A 25,638-nucleotide genomic window follows, 5' to 3' on the forward strand; every position below is an offset into this window, starting at 1 on the left:
GCAGGAGGATCGGTTACAGTTTGGGTGTCCGATTCGGGTCTTTTTTTGGTTGAGATATGATTTGTTAAGTTGTGTGTTTTGTTGTGGGATTAGCTCTGGAATTGGTAAATTTAGCGTTTCTCTCCTATTGTACATATTTTTCGAATTCAAAACGGTTTTTAATTTCGTTGATTGACAAAATCTGTACATCAGATCATGCATCTAAATTTATTCTACACTTGTTCGATTTCGATTCTGGTTTCGGAATCTATTTTGATCCTTTATAAAATTTAGCAGTCGACCTTAATTTATTTATATATTTATGTGCAATTATCTAATTATGTTTAGTTACTACAGAATTATATGAGCCTCCTTCTCTCAGAACATATATTCATGCCCGAGCCGCCTCTTGGGTGGCTTAATCTTTATCAATTAATGAGAACTCCTGTGCCAGGTCAGTCCACTACGGGCTCACCACATGACCGTACTACTTGAAATACTTTATTCCGAGTAGCTGAATCTAAAACAACAGATATGTGAGATTGTGCGATGTTGTATACATGTGTAGCGAGTATATTATGTCAACAATATACGGGCTCCAAGCTCTCATTAGCTTAAGAAGATAAGTCTACTTAGTCCATTTAATCTTTTCCCTAATTACAGGTAACATCCTTTCCATCCAATTGGAGGAAGCTGGGGCGTAGTCAAATACCCTATAATTAATCTTTGTCATACACCGATTATTGATGATAATTCAAGGGACAAGAAGCCTGTATCCTCGGCTTGTATGCAGGTCCATCCAGCCCTTAATTAAGTTGAACTACGGACCTCTTCAAGTATGCAACACACAACAGTTCCAAACTCCTGCCGGGTACATATTTACGGCTAAGTAAATAGAGGCATCAAGTGAAAGGCACAACCGTTTCTATCCCACCTGCAGATCGAACCCATAATCCTAGATTGTCAGATGAGAATGTAGACTATTGTACTGATGGTTATGGCTTCCATTACATACATGTTGGTATACTGTCTAAAATCAGATATGTTTTCCACTCTGCTCTCCTCTCACACTAATTTATCCCTATTTTACATACAGTTTTTGTGCATGGGGTTCAACCACTGCAAATTACCTCAAGCAAAATTATCACTTGGTAAAAATCTGCTTACAGAACTATAACAAACTCTGTCTTCAGACAACACACACAGCCCCTCTGTTTAAGTCCCCTTACATGCTAAACATTCACTCATTCTACACATTCTCATGTGCTATCTACATGTACAAAATCTTGTTCCTAAGTGCTAATCTTGAACTGAAACGTTTTCTTGATAGGTGTAATAGAACCCATGAGCACCACACCAGATATAAGTATATCTTTTAATATCCCCAGAGTCAGACTAAATCTGTGCAAACTCTCCATGCAAATAAAAGGGCCCAATCTTTGGAACTCACTACCTGATGAATTAACAATTTGCCCAACCCATCCCCTGTTCAAAAGTAAAACTAAAAAGTACCTAATTTTATCCTCAGTTTCCTATCTTGTACTACCCACTTCCCCAATATTAGTACTTAAGACATATATGCTTACCAGTGTAATCACCTATGTTAACTTACATTGTAGTTATTTGTTGATATAAAACTTTGCTACAATGTACCTTTTCATGTTATTTGATATGTTAGATTAAGGACCTGCCCGAAATGCTATGCGAGTTAGTGGCTTTGCAAGAATGTAAAAATATCAGTCTTATTTAATCTCACCAACCCATTGTACCTTCTTGCAAATAAAATAACTATTATTATTATTATTATTAGTCTGAACTCAAGTTTACTAATAATGTTAGGTCTAGCTCTTTGTTATTCTTCATACCCCCATCCTTTATTAAGTTCCCATGTGATGCTCTGACTTTTCCCAGTGTAGAATATGCATTGATAATAGCCTTTGTATGTCTATGAACAGCCTAAGGGCAGTAATATGCAATAAACTTGCATAAAAGTTAATAAGTCTGAAACAAAGTAAATTACTCCATCAATCGTACTAGGCAGTATGAACTACGTGTGTATGTTTTAATAGGTTCTATAGAGTTCTAAATTTGTTTAGTTATGTTTGGCTTTATCTGGGAATTTGCACCACATTCTCTTGCTGTAACCAAGCACCAACCCAGGAACGCTATGTGAAAAAATACAAGAATTAAGAGAACTATCAGTTGTTTATATGCTGTATGTCAAAGTAGTTAATCAATCAAGAAAGACATACAGTACTGTATTATCAAGAATCCTAGCAAATTATCCCAAGTTCTCTCTCAATTTAACTAACAGTTAAGCAAGAAATTATTTAATTCTCATGGATGAGAAGATCCCAGAAAGAAATAACGAATAAAACAAATTTTGATATCATAATTATGTATTTTCAGACACCTCATGTCTTAACATGAATCATAGAACTTATATATTTTCTTCAATATGCAGCTTATTTCCATTCTGATGTACAGTATCATACAGTGCTGCAATACTGAAGTTGCAATGCTGATATAAGAGATTTTATAACAATGAAATAAAAATGCCAATTTATTTGTCAATAATATATTCCAAGCTTTATTTCTAAATGTTAAAAAACTGGGTGACCTCATATCAGCAAGATTTGTTTAAAAAACATAAAAATATGTTCCTCTCGCAAATATTGTAAGTTGTGGCAGTAATCATTTGCCAGCTTCAATTTACTCATAGTGTGATTCTATTAGGATCATTTCCAGAAACCCCTTGGTGCTCTGGGCTGTGTTTCTGCTTCTTCTTTTTCTTTTCTTTCTTTTTCTTCTTCCTTTCTTTATCATCATCATTCTTTTTCTTTTTGTGTTTCTTTTCATGCATGTCGGCGCCATCTGCTGAACCATCCTGGGTAGGAGTCTCACCCTGTCGGTACTTATTTTTCTTGTGCTTCCTGTGTTTTCGTTGCCCTGGAGGCTGGTTCATGAAACGGTATTGTTCAGGTAGAGGACCAGGGTGAAGACGGAAGGCAGCAAGCTGGCAATACAGCAACAATAATTATGACTAAATGTAATAGCAGAGACACATAGAAGATGGGGATGTGGGGGGGGGGGCTGTTTAACTGACAAGGGTTTGATGTGGCTAGGATTTGGAGTGTGTTAGCATGTGTAAGAGCATTTAACTGTTTAATTATGAAATAATAATATCTATATACCTTTATAAGTCATTAAATCAAATTCCTAAATATGTAAATACATAATTTGTTATTACAGTATTACAATTTCCTTCATCAAAACTAGTAAAGGAAACTACTTGAACAAGGCTAACTTATGTGTTTTAAACATACCTGGTGATGATTAAGTAATGTAAATTCTTTGAAGACTGGCGGCTTTTCAATGAGCGAGCGGAGTGACGAGTTTGTGAGGTGAGCTGGGGTGTCAATGATGCCAGGGAGAGTTGGCAGGAAGGACGATAACGAGTCTCGTACCTGAGGGTAAAGAACAATGAAACATTTCCCACAAATCTAAAAATGAAGATTGTGAGTATACCAGTATAGTATTATATTTACTGGTGATATTTATTAACAGTCACTTCATGTACTTAAAAATTAAATTATTTTAAGTATTTTTCACCTTCCTTAAATGATTTATAATCAATATCACCAATACTGTGCTGCTTAACTTGCATATTTACAAGTCCCTATGTGGATACTCAAACTCTTGCCAAAATAGCAATAAAGGAAAATGCAAGTAAACACTTAGTAAGTATTCAATTACTGTATATATATTGAAATTGACACCATATAACAAAATATATTTGATTACTACTTATTTTATCAAACAAGTCATCACCAACCTGTTGCTGACCAATATAGATGAAAATATACAGATGTAGCCTGTATTAATTATGTTTATACTGTAAATATATTGTGCGAGAGGGGGTTTAAATGTCAACACAAAATAGAACTACAAACAATGGATATAAAATGAAGTTCAGATTGAGAAAAATCTTGGATAAATACAGGTTTGGAAACAATTCTGTATTTATGGAACAATACCTGGCAACATATTAGACATGAGACTCATGGAATATTTCAAGCATAGGTAGACATATACAGTATATGAATGAGTTTGGGTGGATATAAATAGGAGCTGCCTTATATGCGCAGCCAGGACTACCTGGCCAGAGACTGGCATTTGGGCGTTAAAACATTCTAAGAATGGACGATAGGAAGAGGAGATCACTACACAAAATAGTAAAAGAACCAACAAAATATACGTACAATGATGAATTTTTGAAACTTGCAACTTCAAAAACAAGTGGTCATTGATTCAAGCTAAAGAAACAAAGGTGCTGAAAAGCATACATAAATTCTCTTTTGCAGAACTGTAGAAATTTTAAAAAAGTTAAGTGACAAGGCAATGGATGCTAAAGCCATCAGTAGCTTCAAAGTGTCACTGTCAAATATTACTGGGGAAGATGGAATACCATGAGCATAGCTCTTATCCTGTAACTACACTTAAATAATTACACATCCAGCCACTTACAAATCTTGGTTAGCATCTCAATAAGTGTTACATCTACATAATTTATTGTGTTGTCATATTAAAGATAAACATCTTGTGCTACATATGCCATCATGATTCTCTAAATGCATTTTTAATTAAATTTTACCACAAATAACTTATTGTAAATTAAGTAACTGGATACTAGCAACTTTACCCTAATCTTAAATTCACAAGATGTCAAAAACATAATACCCTAACTCCTTTCTCTTCTTCCCTCTCACAAAAAACATGGAACAAGATCTTACTCAAAAGCAAATTAGCTCTTTTATATAACCTCTATCACTGTAAACAAATGAGCCAAGACCCTCCCCCTTTCCCCACAAAAAAGTACAGCACAGTACTATACATATTTAACTATGTAAAATTAAATAATTCTCAAGTACCAATATTTCAGTTCATGAAAGAATTACCCACTTGTCAAATGAAGGTTAACACACATTCTAAACAACATAACTGATACAGTATTTCAGTAAATAAAGAAGCCAGAACTCACCTTTTTGCCTGTGAACTTATTGTAGGAATGTTCCAAGTTGAAGTGGGCCATTAGATTTGTTGCACCTGTCAGTTCATTTTCTGTAGCTGGGTCCTGCAGGCAAGAGAAGCCATTTAAAGAACTTTGTTCAATTTCATTTCATTTGATAAGTATCCCAAGAAAAACACTCAAACCTATTAAAAACCATTGCATACCAATGAACGATATTTGTTCAAGCTTTTCAGACTCAAGATTTCAGTAAAAATACTCAAATGAAGCAAGGGGGAAAAAGCAGTATGACTAGAAAAATTTAACAAACGATCTCAAACATCATGAAATTAAGCTCCAATTCAATATTAACAAATATGATTCACAGTAAACAGGAACAAATATTGATCCTCTTATATCAACCCTACAGTGTTTTTTTTTTCTACAAGCCTACTTCTATATCAACCTCTCCTTCAAGTTCAAGTATGTTTATTGAGACAAGAAAGAAATACATCTCAAAGGGATAGAGTAGCTAAGGCTATTTCTACCCCCCCTCCCCCTTATTACCTGTATGTGGTATACAATATTGCTTGTGGCTGATACACCCACAAGTAGACAGATACTGTACTTGAATACTCATGGCCACATTTTGGTAGGCAAGCACCTGACCCTGTTCTGCACAACTGCATAAAGGACCAACTGGAAGTCTATCAACACCAAGGGAAGGGAACTATCAGGAGAAAGTGCCAAGCCATTACAACTATATAGCACTTGGAAGGGGTCAGGATAAGGATTTAGGATGGGACGGGGGGAAGCAATGGTGCCCAACCACTTGGATGGTCAGGGATTGAACACTGACCTGCATGAAGCAAGACTATAACTCTACCCTCCAGCCCAAGTGGATGGACATCATTCAGCATTCAGGGTCAGGGTAGTAATCTGGTTCGTTCTCGATGCACAATCGAGAATTCGGGGTTCGCATCCCAGGCAGGACAGAAATGATTGGGCACATTTCCTTTAACCTCATGCACTGTTCACCTAACAGAAAGTAGGTACTCGGGAGTTAGTCAGCTTGTTGTGGGGATGCATTTTGGGTGGGGTCAGTAATTCGGTCTTGTGGGGGGGGGGGTTACCTCAATAAAAGCCAAAGGTGTATGAATACACTCTGGCTTCCTGTCCCCGGACACAATGAATTATTAATTCTATTATGGTTGAACCAGAGTCCAGGGTTTCATAAAAGCTTCCCACCTAGCCTTGTCTTTCCAGGGAAAGACCTGGAGGACCTGGAGGAAATACGAGGGCATTTTGGTCCAAATTATTTATATACAAAATCTACTTACTTTCATCAAGTAGAAAGGCCCTGAGTGAACCACTGCAGGATGTTTCCCAGCGGAGATCGTCATTTTAAGAGTACCTGTAGAATCATTTCTCGACAGCATTTGGTTTGCCATGGGTGATCTGGAGCCTCGGGGGGAAGATTTGGGCGAGAAGGAGGCGTCTACCTTACGTGTTAAGTCATTCATCTCTGCTTCATCTGTGTCACAACTGTCCTACCATGGTGGAGCCGCTCACTGTTGTGGCTGCCTGCCTCCCCCACGGCCTCCAGGACTCTACTGTCGTACCGTCACTCGTTCTTGCCACTCGCACACATTAATATGCCTTAAATAATAGCTTTGTGGTATTTATATTTTGTACATATTATATGATACCTATATCAATGAATTTAATAATGCAGTATAGTTCCCTTCTGGTTCACGACGTCCAAGCAAATGACTAAATTTAAAAAGAATGTAATAGAACTTAAATCAAAATATCACCAGCATAACCATAAAATAATAAATCACTGCCTTCAAGTATGAAGTTATGTCTGTTTTCTATTTAAATTTAGAAATACAGTCACAGATTCAACTGCATTATAGTAGATCCATATTTGAATTAAAAGAAAACTTGGACATATAACCACTGGGAATTTTGAGAATATTCGACAGCACAGATATTTAATAAGTTACTTTAATTAATTTCCTATAATTCCTGAATATATTAGAGAGTATCTCCCATGTTTACTGTGGGTGCCAGAAAATATAGGATTTCGTAAAACATATCTAAAAGATATATTCTTACACTAAATACATGATTCGGTATATTCACACGTTAATATATAATTGCTCTCAATAATGCAAATTCGACATACTTTGATTTAAAATGAGGTAAAATATACCACAAGGTAAAACAAAGAAAATTTACTCCTATGTCTGGCAAACAGCACTGGAGTCCAAGTAAGCATCATATATATGTTGAATATTATCAATATAAAAACATAATAAAGCAGAATACATATCCAGCTATGTTTAGGTTTATACGTTGACTATGTTTTAGTAAAGATTAGTTTAGGTTATATAATTTTCTGCAATATAATAGGATTATCGTGTGATTGCCTGGATAACATGTGGTCACATGTGATGCTGACATGGACGCGGTGCAGCCTGTCTGGGAGGAAGCGATGATCAGCTGAGGACTGGAGTCACACTCGGGGAGATGTGATCATTGATCTTCTCCTGGAGCCTCGAGGGAGAAGCTGTGCTTAGTGCTCCAGTCCTAGACACACAGCCGCGAGGGTGAGAGCATCGTCTTCAATATCATCAGTCTGTAGAATTGCCACATCTCAGGATTTTCCAATCTAGAGATTTTGACAAAATAATAATTATTATTAAGTCTTCGAGTCTGTAATTTTATACTATAATTTTTAACACAAAACTCTCCTCTTAACATTATTACCGGTTAATCATAAAGTAAATAGACTAACATCTTTGTATATGGAAAGATTGAAAAGAAAATCGTTGCTCATTGTACCCATTATTAAAATTAAAAGAATTCAGGATATAAAAGAGGGTACAGCAGGTCTAATTCTTATTTATCTGAATATACCTGAGGGCAACCATTTCTCTAGAGGCCTTTGATGAGACAGGAAGCCATTGACTTGTCAATTATTCACCATCATTTCCTGACTTTTTCAACTGGATTTTGAAATTCAGTATTGTCTTGCCATTTACAGCTTTGGCAGGAAGACAGTTCTATGGATTTACACCCTTATTGGTAAAAAAGCATCTCCTATTTTCCATCCTACATGTTGACTTGTTAAGCTTGAAGCAGTTGCACCTTGTTTGTGTTACATTTGATCTTTTAAAGAAGTGGTCTGGATCAGTATCCCCAAATTGTTCAGCATCTTAATAGTTTTGACAAAATCAAATGATGCTAGCTCATCCTCCATTCCCATTTCCCTTGTCGGATGTACTGTGTGTTGCTTCAGGAAGTACCATCCATTATTAATTTTTATCCATTAATTTTTCCCCTCGTGGGGGTTTCTTCATTACACTGACAATTTTCCCCTGATTGAAGTCGTCAAGAACTAAGAGCTTAGCCATTGGTCCACAAGCCACTTCTATCATATGGATATCATTCCTATGATGTAGTCTTGTGTATTAACATCCATCATGGATATTTCCTCAGATCTCCACTGCAGTTCATACTCTCCCATGTAATTTCCTTAATTTGCTTGTTATACCATCCACATTCATGTTCATTAGTCATATACTTTTCAGAACTACTGTATTGGGGAATTGGACCTATATAGAGGATGATGGAGTCAGCAAATGGGAGATTTGTGGGGTGCGAGAAACTTGTACCTTGGAGTGGCTCCTACATGTCATATTATTGGGTTGTGGTGGTTGGCTGGGAGGGGGAAGGAGGGCCGAAGACTCCTTGATGATCTGAGCTGCCACCTGATGGTACTTGTTTATGGTTTATTGACATGGTAAAATTAGTGCTACCTTTGTTTTTTTCTCTTATTAATTAAAATTCTTAGTTTTTTATTTTGCCTCTATTTTCTGGATGGGTTTGCTCAGTTTTGAGTTAATCTCAGATCCCCCATGCACACCTTCATTTTATGAACATCCCAGAATCTTCTCCTAAAAGGACATTTCATTACATTCAATGCTAGATTTTTAGTCCACCATAAACACCAATAACTGCTTTTAAGTGTCCAGTAACTACTGATTGTATCGTATATCTATGCCTTTCTGTCCACTTAGATGGGTCAATAGTGATGGCATTGATTTTGCAGGATCCGCATATTTTATTCATAATGTTTAAGTGGTTGAGCCCTGTTCCTTCACTTTATCCTCATTTTAGTATAAGTGGTTGGGTACTGTCCCTTCACTCTATCCTCATTTTTCAGCTTTTAATTAATTGATCATCATATCCATTTCATCTTTATCATTCTATTTGTTTCAGATGGCTAGCTTGTGGCTGAGGGCAATAACTCCAAGAGGACGTAAAATTTATTTGGTGACAGCCACTGGGCTGTTTCTGCTGTCTATATCATTGCTCATTATTAGATCACTAAGTGGCAAGCTTCCTATAAGACACCTGGAGTTCAACGAAGGATTTTACCAATCTCAATATTCAGAATCTAGTTACCTACAGTATTCGCGAAAGGACTGGGAAGAAAAAATAAATAAAGACAGCCAGAGAGGACTTGTTTGGCTGGTGCAGGTAAATACTACTGCTGTAGTTAGACAGTACAGTACTCTTTGATGTTATAGAAATTGCTTTTATAAATAAAGAGTGCTCTACCTTGCTTGCTACTGAATTGCAGTGTAATTTTTCTTAAACGTTAGGGCATACCTGGAATTACCAGCACAGTATCCTTGTTTTTCCCCATGTTCTTTGTTTACATTTATACAATATATTTAGGGTTTACAATTTACCACGAGATTAGGAACAAAACCTGAAACACTTCTAGTTGCTCCCCAATGTCTCGGTTATCAGGATGACATGTTAATATCATGGATGGACATGCACACTTTAGCATAAGAATTATAATTTATGCAACCATCTGCTAACATTACTTTGGCTTTCCTTCTATGACAATGTCTTCAGCTGGACATCTCCATGAACGTTTATATGATTGGGAAAGTTCTGTGTTTGAGTACATAGTGTAAACTATGAGGCATTTTAACTGCAGGTACAGTAATTCAAATGTATTAAAGCTTATAATTATTTACTTGAGTTTCTGGTAGTGCATAGCTCTGACTGGATACAGTGGTCTCTATTCTCTACTAACATTCGATGGACTTGGGGTCAATACTTGGGTGGGACAGAACAGTTAGGCATGTTTCGTTGCACCTAATGGCTCTGTTCACCTAGCATTAAATAGGTGGAGATATTAAATATCTGTGAGAATATCAGTAATTGGCCTAGGGGGGCCTTGATAAGCCAAAGTACAGGCTTCCTGTCTTCTAACAAGAGGAATTAAATTCATGAGCGTCATTCATATTATTACAGTATCTGTTTACATATATAAAGTATGTGATGTAAGAAGTGCTAAACTATATATGGATAAAGCTATTTGTAGTATATCCTTACATAATTACTTGCATAATTCAGTAGTAGTGGAAAGCAGGACGGACAGGGACCGTTTTGCTTTTTTCGACGGCCCCTGTCCGTCCTGCCTGTTTTTCGTTACATTTTTGTGGGATCCCTGTCCGTCCTGCCTGTTTTTCGTTACATTTTTTGTGGGGACACGATCCGTCCTGTCTATTTTTCGTTACAGTTTTGTGGGGACACGAGCCGTCCTGCCTGTTTTTCGTTACAGTTTTGTGGGGTCCCTGTCCATCCTGCCTGTTTTTCGTTACAGTTTTGTGGGGACACGATCCGTCCTGCCTGTTTTTCGTTACAGTTTTGTGGGGACACGATCCGTCCTGCCTGTTTTTCGTTACTGAATCGCTTTGACAAAATCCAAAGAAAAAACGGAAGACGTAGAGGTCTTCACTAACCCACCAGCTCCATAACTGGTACAGCCAGCCATCCGAGGCTGGAATTCACCATGAAGACCCCCATCCATCCACAGATCTCTAGTATTAGCTATTGGTACTGGTAATGGGCCGAAAGAGCCTCCACTTACGGGCTCACCATAGCCTGTGCTACTTTTAGGGTGGCTTAATCTTCATCAATCATCATCTGCAGTCCTGCTCTTGGTTTGGATTGGCACGTCCACGGACCCCAATCCCAGATCTTCAGTATCAGCTATCGATACAGATTAAATGGCTCCTAAGAGCCTCATCTTATGGGGCTCACCATAGCCCTTGCTACTTGGAAGTTTATCTTCCGAGTACCTGGCCCAACCACTTGAGTAAATTACAGGCATTTTCTTTGTACAGTACTGTACTTAGTGTGTTGGTTACTGTTGCTGTTTTTATATTGTTAGGTTTGTAGTAATGGACACTTATTGACAAAATATATTAGAAATGTTTCTGTAGCAGCGTTTTGAGAAAATTTGCATAACTGCCAGTTGTGTAATTGCAGATATCGGATATTCACCTGCACATGGGAGCTGTGGAGGAGGTGCAGCACTTCCAGGAGTTTGTGGATGATGCAATAACAATCATTAAGCCTGCTGCTGTTCTTGTTACAGGTATACCTACTCACACCTTTGTGTGCCTGTAGCTGTTCATGTACTATACTTAATAGTAAAGTTATTTGCATGTGTTCCCATCTTCCTTGCTTTTAACTAAGGCTAGATATAGCTCCAATTAGCATTGATGTTCCTATGTGAATACTGAAAGCTAATAGTTATTAGTGTTATTAGTTTGCATGAATACATTATGTTGCCTGGCTGAAGAAACATTTAGTTTTTTTTTTAGTTTTTAAAAGTATACTTTTTATAATTAGTTACATGTGTAATGTTATAGGGTAAAGAGAGCGTGTTCCAAATGTAAGTCAATAAGGAATGAATAAATGCTGATGCATTCATGTTTCTGAAAATGATACAGCCTGAATCAACCCAATAACGTCCAACGATACAATCAACGCAAAGAAAGGTAGTGTTCATTTTACTAAACTCCAGGGCGACTATGGCTTAGGATATGCTTATGGCAATGTTAAGACACACAAACCAGGTAACCCACTACATCCAATAATCAGCCAAATTAACCTATCACCTGGCAAAAAGATTTAATGAACTCCTAACTCCATACACTCCAAGCAACTATAGTCTACAATCATAAGCAGATTTTCCTAGAAGTAATCAAAACTACACAGCCCGATGGAATCATTGCTTCCCTGGATGTCGAATCCCTATTTACCAACGTCCCAGTCGACACCACCATAGAAATGATACTGGACAGAGTATACAGAGACAAGAATACCCCCAAATTAGATATGCCCGAGCCACATTTGAAGAGCCTTCTCGAGGCATGTACAAAGGAAGCTCCTTTCATCAGTCCGCAATGGGACATGTATCTACTAATAGACGGAGTAGCAATGGGCTTCCCCTTAGGAGTGTTGTTCGCTAATTTTTACATGTGAACCATCGAAGATAGTGTTTAGTAGTAGACAGAAACCAACTGTATACTGCCGTTATGTAGATGACATATTCGTCATAGTAAAAGACTCAGATGAACTAAATGATCTAAAAAGCCATCTAGAAAGAGAGTCAGTACTCCGATTTACACACGAAAATAGTGAAAATAATGGTCTGCCATTCTTGGATGTACTAATTACAAAAACAGGAACCTCTTTAAGCACCAGAGTATATACAAAACCTACCAACATAGGATTATGCCTGAACGGTAAGAGTGAGTGCCCCAAAGATACAAAACCAGTGTTCTCAATGATTATATTCGTCGAGCGCTTACATACTGCTCCGAATGGAGCAATGTGAGTTGAGAGTTTGAAAAAATAACTCGGGTATTGGTGAACAATGGATATAGCAACACGGAAATAAACACCGCTATAAGAAGACACGTATACCGATGATACAATCCTGAACCTAGAAAAGAAACCACAACACCTCCAATAAAATTTTATTACAAATCAACTATGCACAGTGAACATAAAAAAGAAGAAAGAATAATGAAGGAAATAATTTGTAAAGGAGTAAAAAGCACTATTCCTAACCAAAACATAGACCTGATCATATTCTATAAAACAAAGAAGATTACCGACTTCCTTATTAAAAACAGCCCGAAGCCGACGGAGAACCCTTTACAGCAGCCAAGCATTGTATACATGTACACTTGCCCCCACCAAGGATGTAACCTTCAATCTAAGTACATAGGTATGACGTCGACCAAGCTGACGAGGCGTTTGGCCTGTCATTTTCAATCCGGTGCCCCTAGGAATCACATGAGACAAGCCCATGACATCACCCTAACACGAGAAATGCTGAATAAAAACACTTGAATAATAGACAAAAACCAAAATAATATATATATATATATATATATATAATATTATAAGTTCACAAAAGTCATGTGTGCCATAGCTGACTAATGGCATATGTTGTGAGTGCAGCTGTCATAATCCTTATAAAAGTTATTTTAGAATTTACTCTAAACACTAAGTACAGTATAACAACTTTATTTCTTGTGTTCAGTAGAGAGCACAACATTAATAAATGTTTTTTCTTAATATTACAAGGCTTGCATTTATCTTCATTCAGGTGATCTGACTAACAGCAAGACTTATGGTGTGAAGTTGGCACAACTTCCTCAAGAATGGTCCATATACCAGCGGTCAGTAAAGGACAGACTTGCCCTCAACAATTCAACACTCTGGCTAGATATTGCCGGAAACCATGGTGAGGGTCAAGTGGTAATGAGTGACCTTCATTAAATAAGAATTCTGAAATGTAGAAGTGAGGATTTAAGACCTGAGTATGGAATGTTTACTGTTGGAGCATGATAAGGGTAGGGTGGGTGGGATGTAGGGATGATGGCTGATGGAACAATACTAAGAAGGAGTAATCATTACTCTTCTACTTTCATGGTGTGAAAGAACCTTCAATAGCCTATAAGAAATATGAATTTTAAAGATGCTCTTTAAACTACTCCATCAATTTTCTGTATTTTGTTTATGCAGCATACTGCAGCCTCACATAAAATCAGCACCATTACACCATAGTGAAACATCTGCAGCATAAGCTTCAAACATCTGCAGCATAAGCATCTCTCATTTTTTCTATCATACAATGACAGTATTTGCATTTAAAAAAATGTACTGTATTCCCTTCAATAATTTTTATTTCTTAATTTAATTTAACCATGACTCTTATGTTAAAAATATCCTTGTCATGTTCCTTCTTTCCTCCAGTGTGGTAAGATCCAAGTCTCTGTCTTCATAATTATGTCTGGTTGCATAACTTGTAACCGTTTCTTCTTTTCTTTTTTTATGTGCTTTGAGGTGTGGGTTCCTCACCAGTGCAGCATACTTAGAGTCTGTTTTACATATGTAGTATATAGCATTCAGAAGGTTCCTTTATCCACAAAAGGTTATCCATTCATTGGCCAGTATCTCATATGCTACTGATGCTAATGTTCATGAGTGTTACAGTGTGACTTGTGCAGTGTGATATATATGTCATGTCTTGAAGGTAGTGAAATCTTGCATAAATCCGGAGTGGTAGCTCTCAGTTATCCCACACATTATTACTGTATTTTTATTATTATGATTACTATATTACAGTATTATTGTAATTATTTTTATAATTATTATTATGTGTGTGTGTGTATATACACTCTCAAATTAATCACTGTATAATTCTAGTAATTTTTATTTTTTACAGATAACTTTGATGAGGTAAAGCAGGCCCATTTCAAAGCACATGCTGTGCAAGTAGATTTTGGCAAAAGCCGGACAGCAAAAGCTACAGTTATTCGAAGCATTCATGGTCAGAATATTACATTACTACCCTTGGATGCATCACTGAAGCCAGGAATTAGGGCCTATAATTTTTTAGGGTACCTTCCTGATGAAGAATTTAAGGATTTACTCAATGCAGCCCAAGGTAAATAGTATGAGTGTTGAATTAAACTTGATCTCATGTCTTTCTTCCAATAAAGGAAGCACTGCTTTAGTTAAAAGGTCAGTGTGAAGCTGTTTGCATGTGCTCTGAATTTTTTTTTTTAAGAAGTGTTATGTCTCATTTTTCTGTTAAAAATATATAATTCAAGCATATATTCATGCATGAATTCATTCAATTCATTCTGTTGGTAAATAAAATGACTTAATGTGTGTTAATATATCAAATGTGCCATGTGTTTGAGTCTTATAAAAAATTGTGGGAGGAATGTTTTTAGAATTCTTGTTTAGATTCATATTCTCGACATAAGATTTCCCATGGTAGCCTGTAACACAGAAATTTTTCAAGGCAGTCTTGGTCACTGTGAAACTGCATGGACTACTTCCCAATTTGTGCATGTACTCACAGATTGAAGATGTTCATTGTCAAGCTTCTGATTAGACTACCAGAATTTTAACTTTTCATTGTTGTGCTAGTTTATGTAAGTGGTGCTTTGAATACACTACTGTATACCGAAGTGGGTGACACATCGGATGGTGTAGGCCACTTGGTCCATCAGGAGATTTTGAGCCCTTGTTAAATAACTGGTGTAATATACTGTATTCAATATATATATTATAAGGATCTGTACATATTATAAGGATTTTGCATGCTGTTTTATTAATGTAATACTGTATTTTTGTTCTAACCAGAGGCACGTACAAAGGGTAACATTGTCCTGTTCTATGGCCACTACCCAACTAGCACCATTGTGTCATCAAAGGATTTGCGAAAGTTGCTGGCCATGGGATCAGCTTATTTGTGCGGACATCTTCACACAGGCTTTGGATTTATTGACCCCATGTGGACAAGGCATCCTAATGGTCTTATGGAAGTGGAATTAGCTGACTGGTTCCACAATCATAGGTAACTACACATTACATTATTTTTGCATTTAATATGTATTCCTGCACATAAGTACTGAATCTGGAGTGGATACACATGACTGGTGGTGTGTATAATATGCATATATCATATGTACATATCAAATGGACTGTCATTACCCCCCTCCCCCCAAAAAAAAAAATATTCACAAGGGGCAATTTACTTCTAATTGGGAACCCCCTGGTTTGCATTATTCTATCACAATGAATATGTGTTTGTTGCTGTATCTGTTAATGATTTTAAGGATCAAGGTCCCTGCAGCCCTGTCTCTGACCAGGCCTGTACTGTACATGTCATAGGCTCATATTACATCAGTTACACGTATTCATTATTGTGTACAAAGAGGGAGCTGAGACGCCCACCCTTGCCTGGAAGCCCACAGTGAATGCACTTGTATCTGGGTGTTGAAATTACATGAACAATAAGATGAGCTTTTATGTACATTGTTCATAAAATTGTGAATAGTGGAATGGTAAAAAATCTGGAAAATTCTGTATAGTACATTCTAAAAGGCAGTGGTTTTATTTGATAATATTGACAATATAAAAGATGGTTGGTTTTTTCAATTTAACTTTAAAATAAGTTGCAATGATTGACAATACTGTATGCATGTTTAGAACTTGCCAATAGAAATAGTATTTTCAGGTATCGCATAATGAGTGTTGATAATGGACAAGTAACATGGTTAGATATCACCCATCCTTCTTGGCCAGTGGTGATTGTATCGAGTGTTGGACGCTACCCAAAAGGACAGGCCTCTATTAGATACATTGTCAGGTGGGTTATAATTCTAATTGTCTCAAGTTGCTCATTTTGCCGTTCTCTGAGGTACGTGACCCACTGTGTGTTATGGAAAGGATCATGTACAATATAGCAGAATGACATATAGCACTAGTGCTATAGGATTCTTTTAAAGAGTTTCTGCAGTCATATTAGGTACTGTGGAGTATCTGAAGGAATTATACATTCTGCTCACAATGTTACACTAGATCTGCTCATAAAATCACTCCTGGCAGAACCCTCCTTTTCCCATTATCCCACACATCCCCTTAACTTTATGTGACTGCCAATGGCAAGCCTTGCTTAGCAATGAATCACCACATTATTCAGTGTTTCTTTTCCATTATAGACTACTTGTGTTTACCAACGAGGAGATTTCTGCAGTGTCAGTGAGGGTTGATGATAATCTTGGACACTGGATTGCTTGCAAACATAAATATGGCCCACTATACACTGCCACTGTTGATGTGCAGACAGATTCATGGGAACCTCATGCAAAGGAAGATGATTTTGTTAAAAACCTACAGGTATGTTCATATCTGTTTACCCTTGTCTGCTACTTAGTAGTCTACAGGTTGACTGATATCTTTTCTATACAAAAAAATGACAGCCATTTCTTCTGAGTCCGTCCTTGCTCTTTTATGGTAAGAGGCCATGCCTTCCGGTTGACTCTGGGGTGCCACACTAGGACCCAGGAAACAGATGTGAGCCACATTTAACAGTCTCCGTGGTGTAGTGGTAAGACACTCGCCTGGCGTTCCGCGAGCGCTATGTCATGGGTTCGTATCCTGGCCGGGGAGGATTTACTGGGCGCAATTCCTTAACTGTAGCCTCTGTTTAACGCAACAGTAAAATGTGTACTTGGATGAAAAAACGATTCTTCGCGGCAGGGGATCGTATTCCAGGGACCTGCCCGAAACGCTACGCGTACTAGTGGCTGTACAAGAATGTAACAACACTTGTATATATCTCAAAAAAAAAAAAAAACATGTACTCATGGGACTTTTAAATCTTACATAGTACTCTAAAATGTCCCTCAGTGACTGACGCATTTGGAATAAAAAATGGCGAAAACTTCCTTGATTGACACTTACATTTAAAGGGTTAATATTAAACAAAAATTACCAAGAGAATATATAATTTAAAAATATTTTTTTGAGAAAGTCAACATTACCATTTGTAAAGTCTGATGATTTGTGTATTGTGTGTACTATATATACTCTCCAGTGGCTTATATATAATTAGTAATCTGATTATTTTATAGACATCAGCATGCCACATAAAAAAATATCAGTTTAAATACTTAGAATTGATCAGTGTCTTTCAAATAAAGCTCAAAATGTAGCTAATAATCTTTGCTTTTTAATGGCAATATATATTAAAACGGTTATTCAGGAATAACTCTTGACTCTTTTTTAATCTTTGATATCCATGATCTCAACACACCTTTGCCTCCCTGATCTGACTGTCAGCTTAATGTTTCTCTCCATCATTCAATATTTAGATGCCCTTCCCCAGTTTCAGTGTCTATAAAATCAGGCTGATTTATTCCGTAAAACCATTAACAAGATGATCAAGAGTTTGATATTTCATGAGGGCTATGTAAATGTGAGCTGGAAAATATTAATGTTTTAATGCAATGTTTTTATCATTTCTCTAATTACAGTAACCCATACAGTAATAAAATAATTACTGTCATTAAATTAATTGTTGTAGGTGTTGGTTGGAAATTCTTCTGGTAGCAAAACTCTTTTGCGGATTGGGATGGAAGGAGCTGGGTTCCTGCGACCACAGCCTTCTTACTTTGGTTCACTTATCCTCTCCATCAAGCTTCATGATGTGGTAATGTTTCAAAACTTTTGTAATTCACTGCAGTATTTTGGAATTATGCTTTACTACTTATAGATTACTGTAATACAGTAAAGAACATGGTATCTGAGCACCTATTAGCCAAATTTGTCAGTTATCCAGATTTAGGCACTAAATGACCCCATCAAAATATCACCTGCTTCAAAATGTGTGGGTTCTTAAGTTGACCACCAGATGACATCCATGTTTATTTTGCTATATCTCAAACATACCAGAGACAAATCCAGAAATACCCTTGGATTTTATTAATGAATATTGAGTCAGTCACTAAATCACTAAATAATATTTGACATTCCTTATAAAGCCTTTATAAGGAATAAAAGGCTTTACAATGGCCTTATATTCCTTATAAAAAGCCTTATTAGGCTTTTTAGTGTATTGGAGGTAGTTCAATGTAAGACCTTTTTAAAAAACCAGACTGAAGACTGAAGGAGCAGTTGTATCTACTGTTATATATGTATACAAGATGCTGGTGTGGCAGGAATGTGAAAAATCAAGAATTAAACATGTAGAAATGAGCAGTAAGAGAAGAATGTGGTATGTTACAATACAGTAGGGGATGAAAATATAATGAAAAAATTAGAATAAAATGGTCAGTGAATTTAAAGATTGAGTCTCGAGATTGTAAGATGGTTTGGTCATGGTAAATGAATGAATGAAGATAGTAGACTGGTGGATTGTATGTTTTCAAACAAATTTAAGGGTAGGAGGAATAAAGAGTGGACAAGAGATGTGCAGACATGGTGAATAAGTGCATGAGGCAACACAGTTTGAATGTAACTATCATATGGCAGGGGGGGGGGGGTGGCTGCCTGTGGAGAGGGGCTTCATCACTTCAACATGAAAATAACATATAATGTTTGAAGATAAGTTCCAATTATCCTATTATAAGTTTCCAAACAAAACCATCAAAGCAGAAACCACTTTTAAAACACAGTCAAACTACATTATTGGAAGAAAAACCAATGTAAAAGATTTTGGAGTAATCATGCCAGAAGACCTTACTTGTACAGAACACAACAAAGTTGCTGTCAAACTACAAGAAAAATGACAGGTTTGATAACAAGAGCCTCCCCCCCCCCCCCCCCCCCCAAAAAAAAAAAGAGATGCCATGCCAATGACGATACTTTTTAAGACATTTGTGCGCTCTAGGGTGGAATATTGTTGCACACAAACAACCCCATTCGAAACTGGAGAAATTGCTGACCTGGAGAGCATGCAAAGATCTTTTACAGAATCCACTCAATAAAACTTCTAAATTTACAGTAATAGCATCCATTCAATCAAATATCTAAATTATTGGAACCACTTAAAATATGCATTCCCAAGAGTGCAGGCGGTAGAGCTACATAATAATTTACACTTGGAAAATATTAGGACTGGTTCCAAATCTGCACACAGAAATACCACCACATGAGACCTGAAGGTATGACAGGATGTATGAAATAGCCCCACTGAAAAGCAGGGTTGCAATAGGCACGCTGAGAGAGACTCAATAAACATCAAAGGCCCAAAACATTTCAACACTCTTTTCCTGCTCATATTGGGCATAACTGCCCAACCTCTTGCACTGTTCAAAAGAGAACTCAGCAGGCACCTTCAAAGAATACCTATCAATCAAGCTGTGACTTGTACGTCAGGCTGTGATCAGCCGCATTGAACAGCTTGGTTGATCAGACCAACAACCAGGATGCCTGGTCAGAGACTGGGCTGCGGGGATGTTGTTCCTCTGAATCATAAACAGATAGGTACGTAAGGCCTGCCTCCATTCCTATTTATCTCTTTTTCCTTCTTTTTGAGTAAGTTATTCTGCCACTCCCATGCTCTTCTATATTGCCTCGCACTAAGTTGTCCTGTCCTGCTTGATCATCTGTAAGTCTGAATGCATGTGGGGAGTTTGTGGGGTGGCCGAGTCTTGCATTTGTGGTGCTTCCACTTAGCAGTGATGAGATGAAGCAGTCATTTAACTTAACTGTAGATATAGTTGGAGCATCTCTTTTGGTGAACATATGCATGACAGCACTTGGGTTCTTGTTAGCTTGGACTTGACAACAGACCCATTTGAATATTATTCTAATTGCATTAATCTTTTGTCAGTTGACTTCCAACAACCTTAAATGCTCCCTCAGGGGGTCACCTTTAACCTTGTGGCATCAGTGCCATATGTTTTCTTGCCTGGATGTGATTCTAGTAAGGCCCAGTGGATGACTATAAATTGGAGTATATTAATTTTTACATTACTGGAGTGTTAAGATTTATCATAGTGCTGTAGCTTAATGTGAACACTATAAAACATAAAAAGAAATTACATTTTAGTGTGATATACTAATATTGTAAAGCATGTGCTGGATTCAAATTTCTAGGTAATTAACTCTTTGCTGTATAATGTTATAGTAAGACTAATTGTCTCTTAAGATATACTTTCAGCTTAATGTATATTACGAAGAAATTGAGTGATGTCTTGTGTAATGCACTTGATCCTTTCCCATAGTTTTTAGTGATCTACGTGACTGGTGTTGGCACGTGTTGTCTCCTCCTCCTCCTCGGCAAGTACCAAGGTAATAGAGCCTAATCATTTCAGGCTGTGTCTGAAATAAATCCCTCTCCTCACTTTGGCAACATTTTAATCAGTACTTTGGCATTCTATTATGGAGTGAGTATTAAGTTAGTCATCCACAGCAGCACTGTTTCTTCACACTCATTTTCCATGTCTGCTCATCATCATCTCTGCCTTACTCTCCTCTTCCTACCCTCAAATTTTCTAGAATGCACTCTCTCACCAGTGTATACTTTTATCTACAGTTCCAACCTCTTACTGCTACTAAGCTACAGTAGAAGTTTCTCTTAGAGACACTATCACCAAACAAATGTTTCACTCTTTAAAGCTATCCAACCTCTTCCCCACATTGTATTTCATGTACAGTATTGTTCTATTCTATCTTTCAAAGACACTCATATTATTTGTTTCTACTATAGATCACTTTATCCCATCCTTGTCCACCTTTCTTGTTAAACAAGTCTCAGGCATCCTACTCCAATAATAAGTGCATGGCACTTAAGTGTATTGTACTACACTCACTCCACTCTACATTTCACTCTCCATCACCAATTTCATACAACACTTCCTACATGTTTTTTAATTACTATACCCATCCTATATCCTTAAACCAGTTGCTTATCTCACAAAACATTTTTAAACTGTCTGTACTCTTGAACACTTGGCTCTTTTCTATATCCAGGTTTCATTTTCATATATCAGGGCTGGGAGTATTGTACAAAATTATTTGCCATGTTTTCCTCAGGGTTACAAATTTCCTTCAAGCAGTTGCTTGTTTTGACTTGTGTTTACTTTCTGGTGGGTTTTTTCTCAGTTTCGGATTTGACCACTGAATCCCAAGCTTCCCTCGCCATGGTGTGGTAGGCTTGAGTGAATCTCAGAGGTCTGGTGTGATTTCCTAAGGCTTAGCAGCTCCATTACTTTAGCTTCAGGAAGCTAATGAGTGGCCCACCAGAAAAGGGCATTTCATTACATTCAATGCTTGATTTATACTATGTTATGTACTGTATTTCATTGTAGAGAGATTTTGCTTTTTAATGGAAACTTACATAATTAATGCTCATTGGAAATATTGGTAATGATGAAATTATTATGATTATATTGTATGCTCTTCCATTTGAACCAGTGAGATGTGATACTGTCATACCAAAGCGAATGGTTGGGGCTTCTTCAAGTCTAGGCAACAACCACACAGTATTTGTTCTGCTGTTAACATTTCTTCTCTACCCTTCCATAGGTAAGTCATCATTGTCTCTACTCTAAATGTTTTACAAAATGTGTGTTTTCACGATGAAAACACACACATTTTGTAAAACATTTAGTCAAATGTCACCACATTATGTCAAATTTTTGTGGTGGTCCATGCTAGAGGATATTGCTATATGCTTATATATACCTCATCCATCACTGTCATTGTACTTATTTCATACCCCAGCCCTGCTAAGGGGAGTGTCAGTGAGCCATGTGGTGCCTGACCAGAACGTGAGTGAATCACTCATAGATTAGTAGGTGAGCAAGCGCCTGACCACCCCAAGGTGCGCCTGGCATTCCACTGGATCGTGCGAGGTAATACTGAAAAGTGCATACTCTTATCAACTCTGTCATCTCAATTCTCATCCTAGGTTTTTCAATTTGATATCAATGTGTTCGCAATAGGATTCCCTACAGGAGTACAGTAGAACCACGAGTGACGAGCGCTTCAGTTGGTGAGCAATTTGGGTAACGAGCGCCCTGATTGCCGACAATTCGTCTCGTTTGGCGAGCGCTCGTTTGGATATCGGCAACACCACATAGTGTGGTTGTGCTGCTTCTCGCACATTCTCGGACGCCTCCAACGATGCAAATAAATTATTTTTTTCTTGTTTAAAGATGCTAATGATGCTGTGATGTTGCAAAGCATTGACTGTTTTGTAGAAAAAAGAAATGAAACTTTAAAAAAAGAACACATATCCAAAAGGTTCGTTCAGTGTTTGTCAGGTAAACACTGAACAAACCTATATGGCATTTGTCTATTTTTCAAATTGTTTCAACCTTTTTTTTTTAAGAAATATGGAGCAGCCTACCTAGCAAACACTGAACAAACCTTTTTCTATAAAAAAAATGAAAAACAAAAATTGAACAAATTTGAAAAAAATAAAAATGTTATAAAGGTTTGTTTAATGTATGAAAGGTAGGCTGCTCCATTATTTAAAACATTGAATATCATATTGATGTTTTTCGGTGGTAGAACAGATTAATTTGATTTCCTTTATTTTAAATGGTGAAATTCGTGTTGAAAGACGAGCGTTTCACATAACGAGCTTGGTGCCGGAACGGATTAAATTCGTTACTCGAGGTTCCACTGTATATACATATAAAGTTCAAAAGCGCAGCATACTACCTGCAGCAAACAGAGAAAGTGACAGCAGGTTACCCGTGAGCGCTCATCAAGAACAATAAAATGTGTATACTCTTTTCAACTTTAACACCTCAATTCTCGTCTTAGGTCTTTCATTTTGGTATCAATGTGTTCACAATAAAATTCCCTACAAGAGTACTGTATATGCATATAATATCCAAAATCACCGCGTGCCCCCACCCACAGCCAGTCCGAAAGCAGGCCAAATTTTTTAACATTTGACGCCATGCTGCGTCATTCCCACACATTCGTCTACTAAATTTTTGATGCCATACTGCTACATTATTGTGCGAAAGTGTTAATTAACATAATTGTGGGCCATACAAACATCTAGTGCCTAATAATTATAGTACTGTATTTCAATACATAGTAAGAGGAGATTGTGTTGGATATATAAACTGATGTGATATCATAACTCTGGTTACTTTAGGTCCATGGTATATTGGACATCTGGCTAAAGACCATTTTGGTGCAGTATTCATGTGGGGAATCTTCATCGACTCCTCAATGTTACCAGGAGAGCTGACGTATCCTGATGCATTCTTCCTAGTGAGTTTTTCTACCTCTTACTTATGCTTGGTTATTCTCCCAAAGGAGAATTATTACTGGCTCTTCAAGATTTCTTTGAGAGATTATAAATGACCTGTATACTTATTGTTTATTCCTTTAATGAGCTCATTGTATACTTATTGCTAATTTTGTCTCTTCTATTCCAGTGGATCACACTACAAATGCCAATCTTTATTGTCATCTTCATTAAAAAAATGCTAAGGTTAGTCAATTTTTTTAATTTTTAAAAAAATTTTTTTTTTACCACTTATGTTACAGTATCTCTCTCTCTGTCTCTCCTCCCTCCCTCCCTCGGAGGTGTGACGTTCATGTTTGCTTGTTTCCTTGGGGTTTTAGGGTTCTCAGTTCAGTTTTTGGTTTCAATTTTCTTACTATGAGAGGAGTCTGTTTTGTTATGCTTTTATTTCTGGGTGCCTAACCCCGGTTATTGGCAGACAAAGAAAACCCCCAACCACATGCTGATTTTCCGGGGGCCATTACCTCTCTGAGTGCCAGGTTCTGGCTCGTGGTACCCGGTCGGCTGAACTCCATTGACTAATGCCCTCATCTAATGTATCGCATATTGACCTGATTGCTCCAGGGGCTCACCCAGAAAATGGTATTTCATTACATTCAATGCTTTTTTTTTTTTTTTTACTGATTCTATTAATATGAATTGAAATATTTTATGCATTCTTCAAATTTAATCATTTTTCCAAGTCATTAATTTAGTTTCCTTAGACATTTCTCTTTGATTGCAGCTTTGACTCAACCAGACATCGTTGTGGGCGTTGGTTAACAGGCTGCATGATGGTCATAATTGGGTTTCAGCTGCCAAGTATCTTTGCCTGGTTAGTACTGGACAGCATCCTGCTTAATGGCCCCATTAGGCTTCTTCTGACAATCATTGCCATATCATTGTGGAAGCGAGTACAGTAAACTTTTTACAGTTCATCTGTCACGTCTGGGTACAGGATTATGCAGCATTCTGTTTAGATAGTTGCTACTGGTCTTCTTGAAAAAACCATATCATGGAAAGCTTTAAACCATTTTTGTTCTGTGTGTGAGAAAAACAATTTCAGTTCCTGAATTACCAAGGTTCAACAGCCAATGCTGTGGCCATATTTAATACCAAAAAACTAGAAATATAGGTGATTATTATTTTTAATCTAAAATTGTTATGCAGTCTCTTCTCTAGACATTTATAGCCAACTACAACCTTACAGATGTTTTCATTTTGACACTGCTTGAGCACTTTCATATTATCATCATTTTTAGCTCAGCATCCCTGTTCTTCTCCCATTTGTCCTCATTATTTATGGACCTTATCACCATCACCATTAATTCTTTCTACATGCCCAAGCCAAAACCAAATCTCAATCACTTATTTTTACAGTTTTTCCTTCATTCCATATACTCCTTGGGCATATTCATTCATCACATTCCATTGTTTTCATTCCACATCTAGTCCCTCCCTTACTCCAGTCAAAAATATATTGCTTACATTTTTATCATTTTAATTTATTCTTCAATAACTCTGTTATATACTGGAACATTTATTAATTATTTAAAAATGTTAATGCTGTTGATTAAGATGCATAGGATTATTCATGTTTTAATAATTGTTATCTATTTTAGTGGAAAGAATTGTTTTATATAAGTTAATTGTATTTTCAGTTTGTGTAAGTATAATTTTTGAATAATTATGAAATATA

General features: G+C 37.0%; 2 protein-coding genes and 1 long non-coding RNA gene across 6 annotated transcripts; 2 read left to right on the forward strand and 1 right to left on the reverse strand.

Moving 5' to 3' along the window:
- Positions 1-335: 335 nt before the first annotated feature.
- On the forward strand, positions 336-3,178 carry LOC138358445 (uncharacterized). Its single transcript, XR_011225383.1, has 2 exons — positions 336-433; positions 643-3,178. It is a non-coding gene; the product is annotated as an uncharacterized lncRNA (long non-coding RNA).
- Positions 2,361-6,606, reverse strand: LOC123768652 (mediator complex subunit 19). The gene is made up of 4 exons (XM_045759295.2): positions 6,328-6,606; positions 5,021-5,113; positions 3,306-3,446; positions 2,361-2,995 (listed from the first exon to the last, which is right to left on the reverse strand). Exons 1-4 carry the CDS (start codon positions 6,508-6,510, stop codon positions 2,696-2,698), a joined length of 717 nt encoding a protein of 238 aa, XP_045615251.1. The 5' UTR covers positions 6,511-6,606; the 3' UTR covers positions 2,361-2,695.
- An 853-nt stretch (positions 6,607-7,459) lies between these two features.
- LOC123768653 (transmembrane protein 62) lies at positions 7,460-25,395 on the forward strand. Of its 4 annotated transcripts, none has more exons than XM_045759296.2 (14): positions 7,460-7,602; positions 9,278-9,538; positions 11,351-11,459; positions 13,488-13,625; positions 14,610-14,831; positions 15,539-15,752; positions 16,407-16,547; positions 16,900-17,077; positions 18,267-18,392; positions 20,911-20,977; positions 22,103-22,213; positions 23,805-23,923; positions 24,091-24,146; positions 24,685-25,395. In XM_045759296.2, exons 2-14 carry the CDS (start codon positions 9,278-9,280, stop codon positions 24,860-24,862), a joined length of 1,920 nt encoding a protein of 639 aa, XP_045615252.1. In that variant the 5' UTR covers positions 7,460-7,602; the 3' UTR covers positions 24,863-25,395. The 4 variants fall into 4 exon arrangements, with proteins under 4 accessions (XP_045615252.1, XP_045615253.1, XP_069172467.1 ...); XM_045759297.2 differs by having other exon boundaries at positions 16,416-16,547; XM_069316366.1 differs by lacking the exon at positions 13,488-13,625.
- The last annotated feature ends 243 nt before the right edge of the window (positions 25,396-25,638 follow it).

This window comes from Procambarus clarkii, chromosome 83 (assembly GCF_040958095.1).
Source record: "Procambarus clarkii isolate CNS0578487 chromosome 83, FALCON_Pclarkii_2.0, whole genome shotgun sequence".
NCBI classification, from domain to species: domain Eukaryota; kingdom Metazoa; phylum Arthropoda; class Malacostraca; order Decapoda; family Cambaridae; genus Procambarus; species Procambarus clarkii.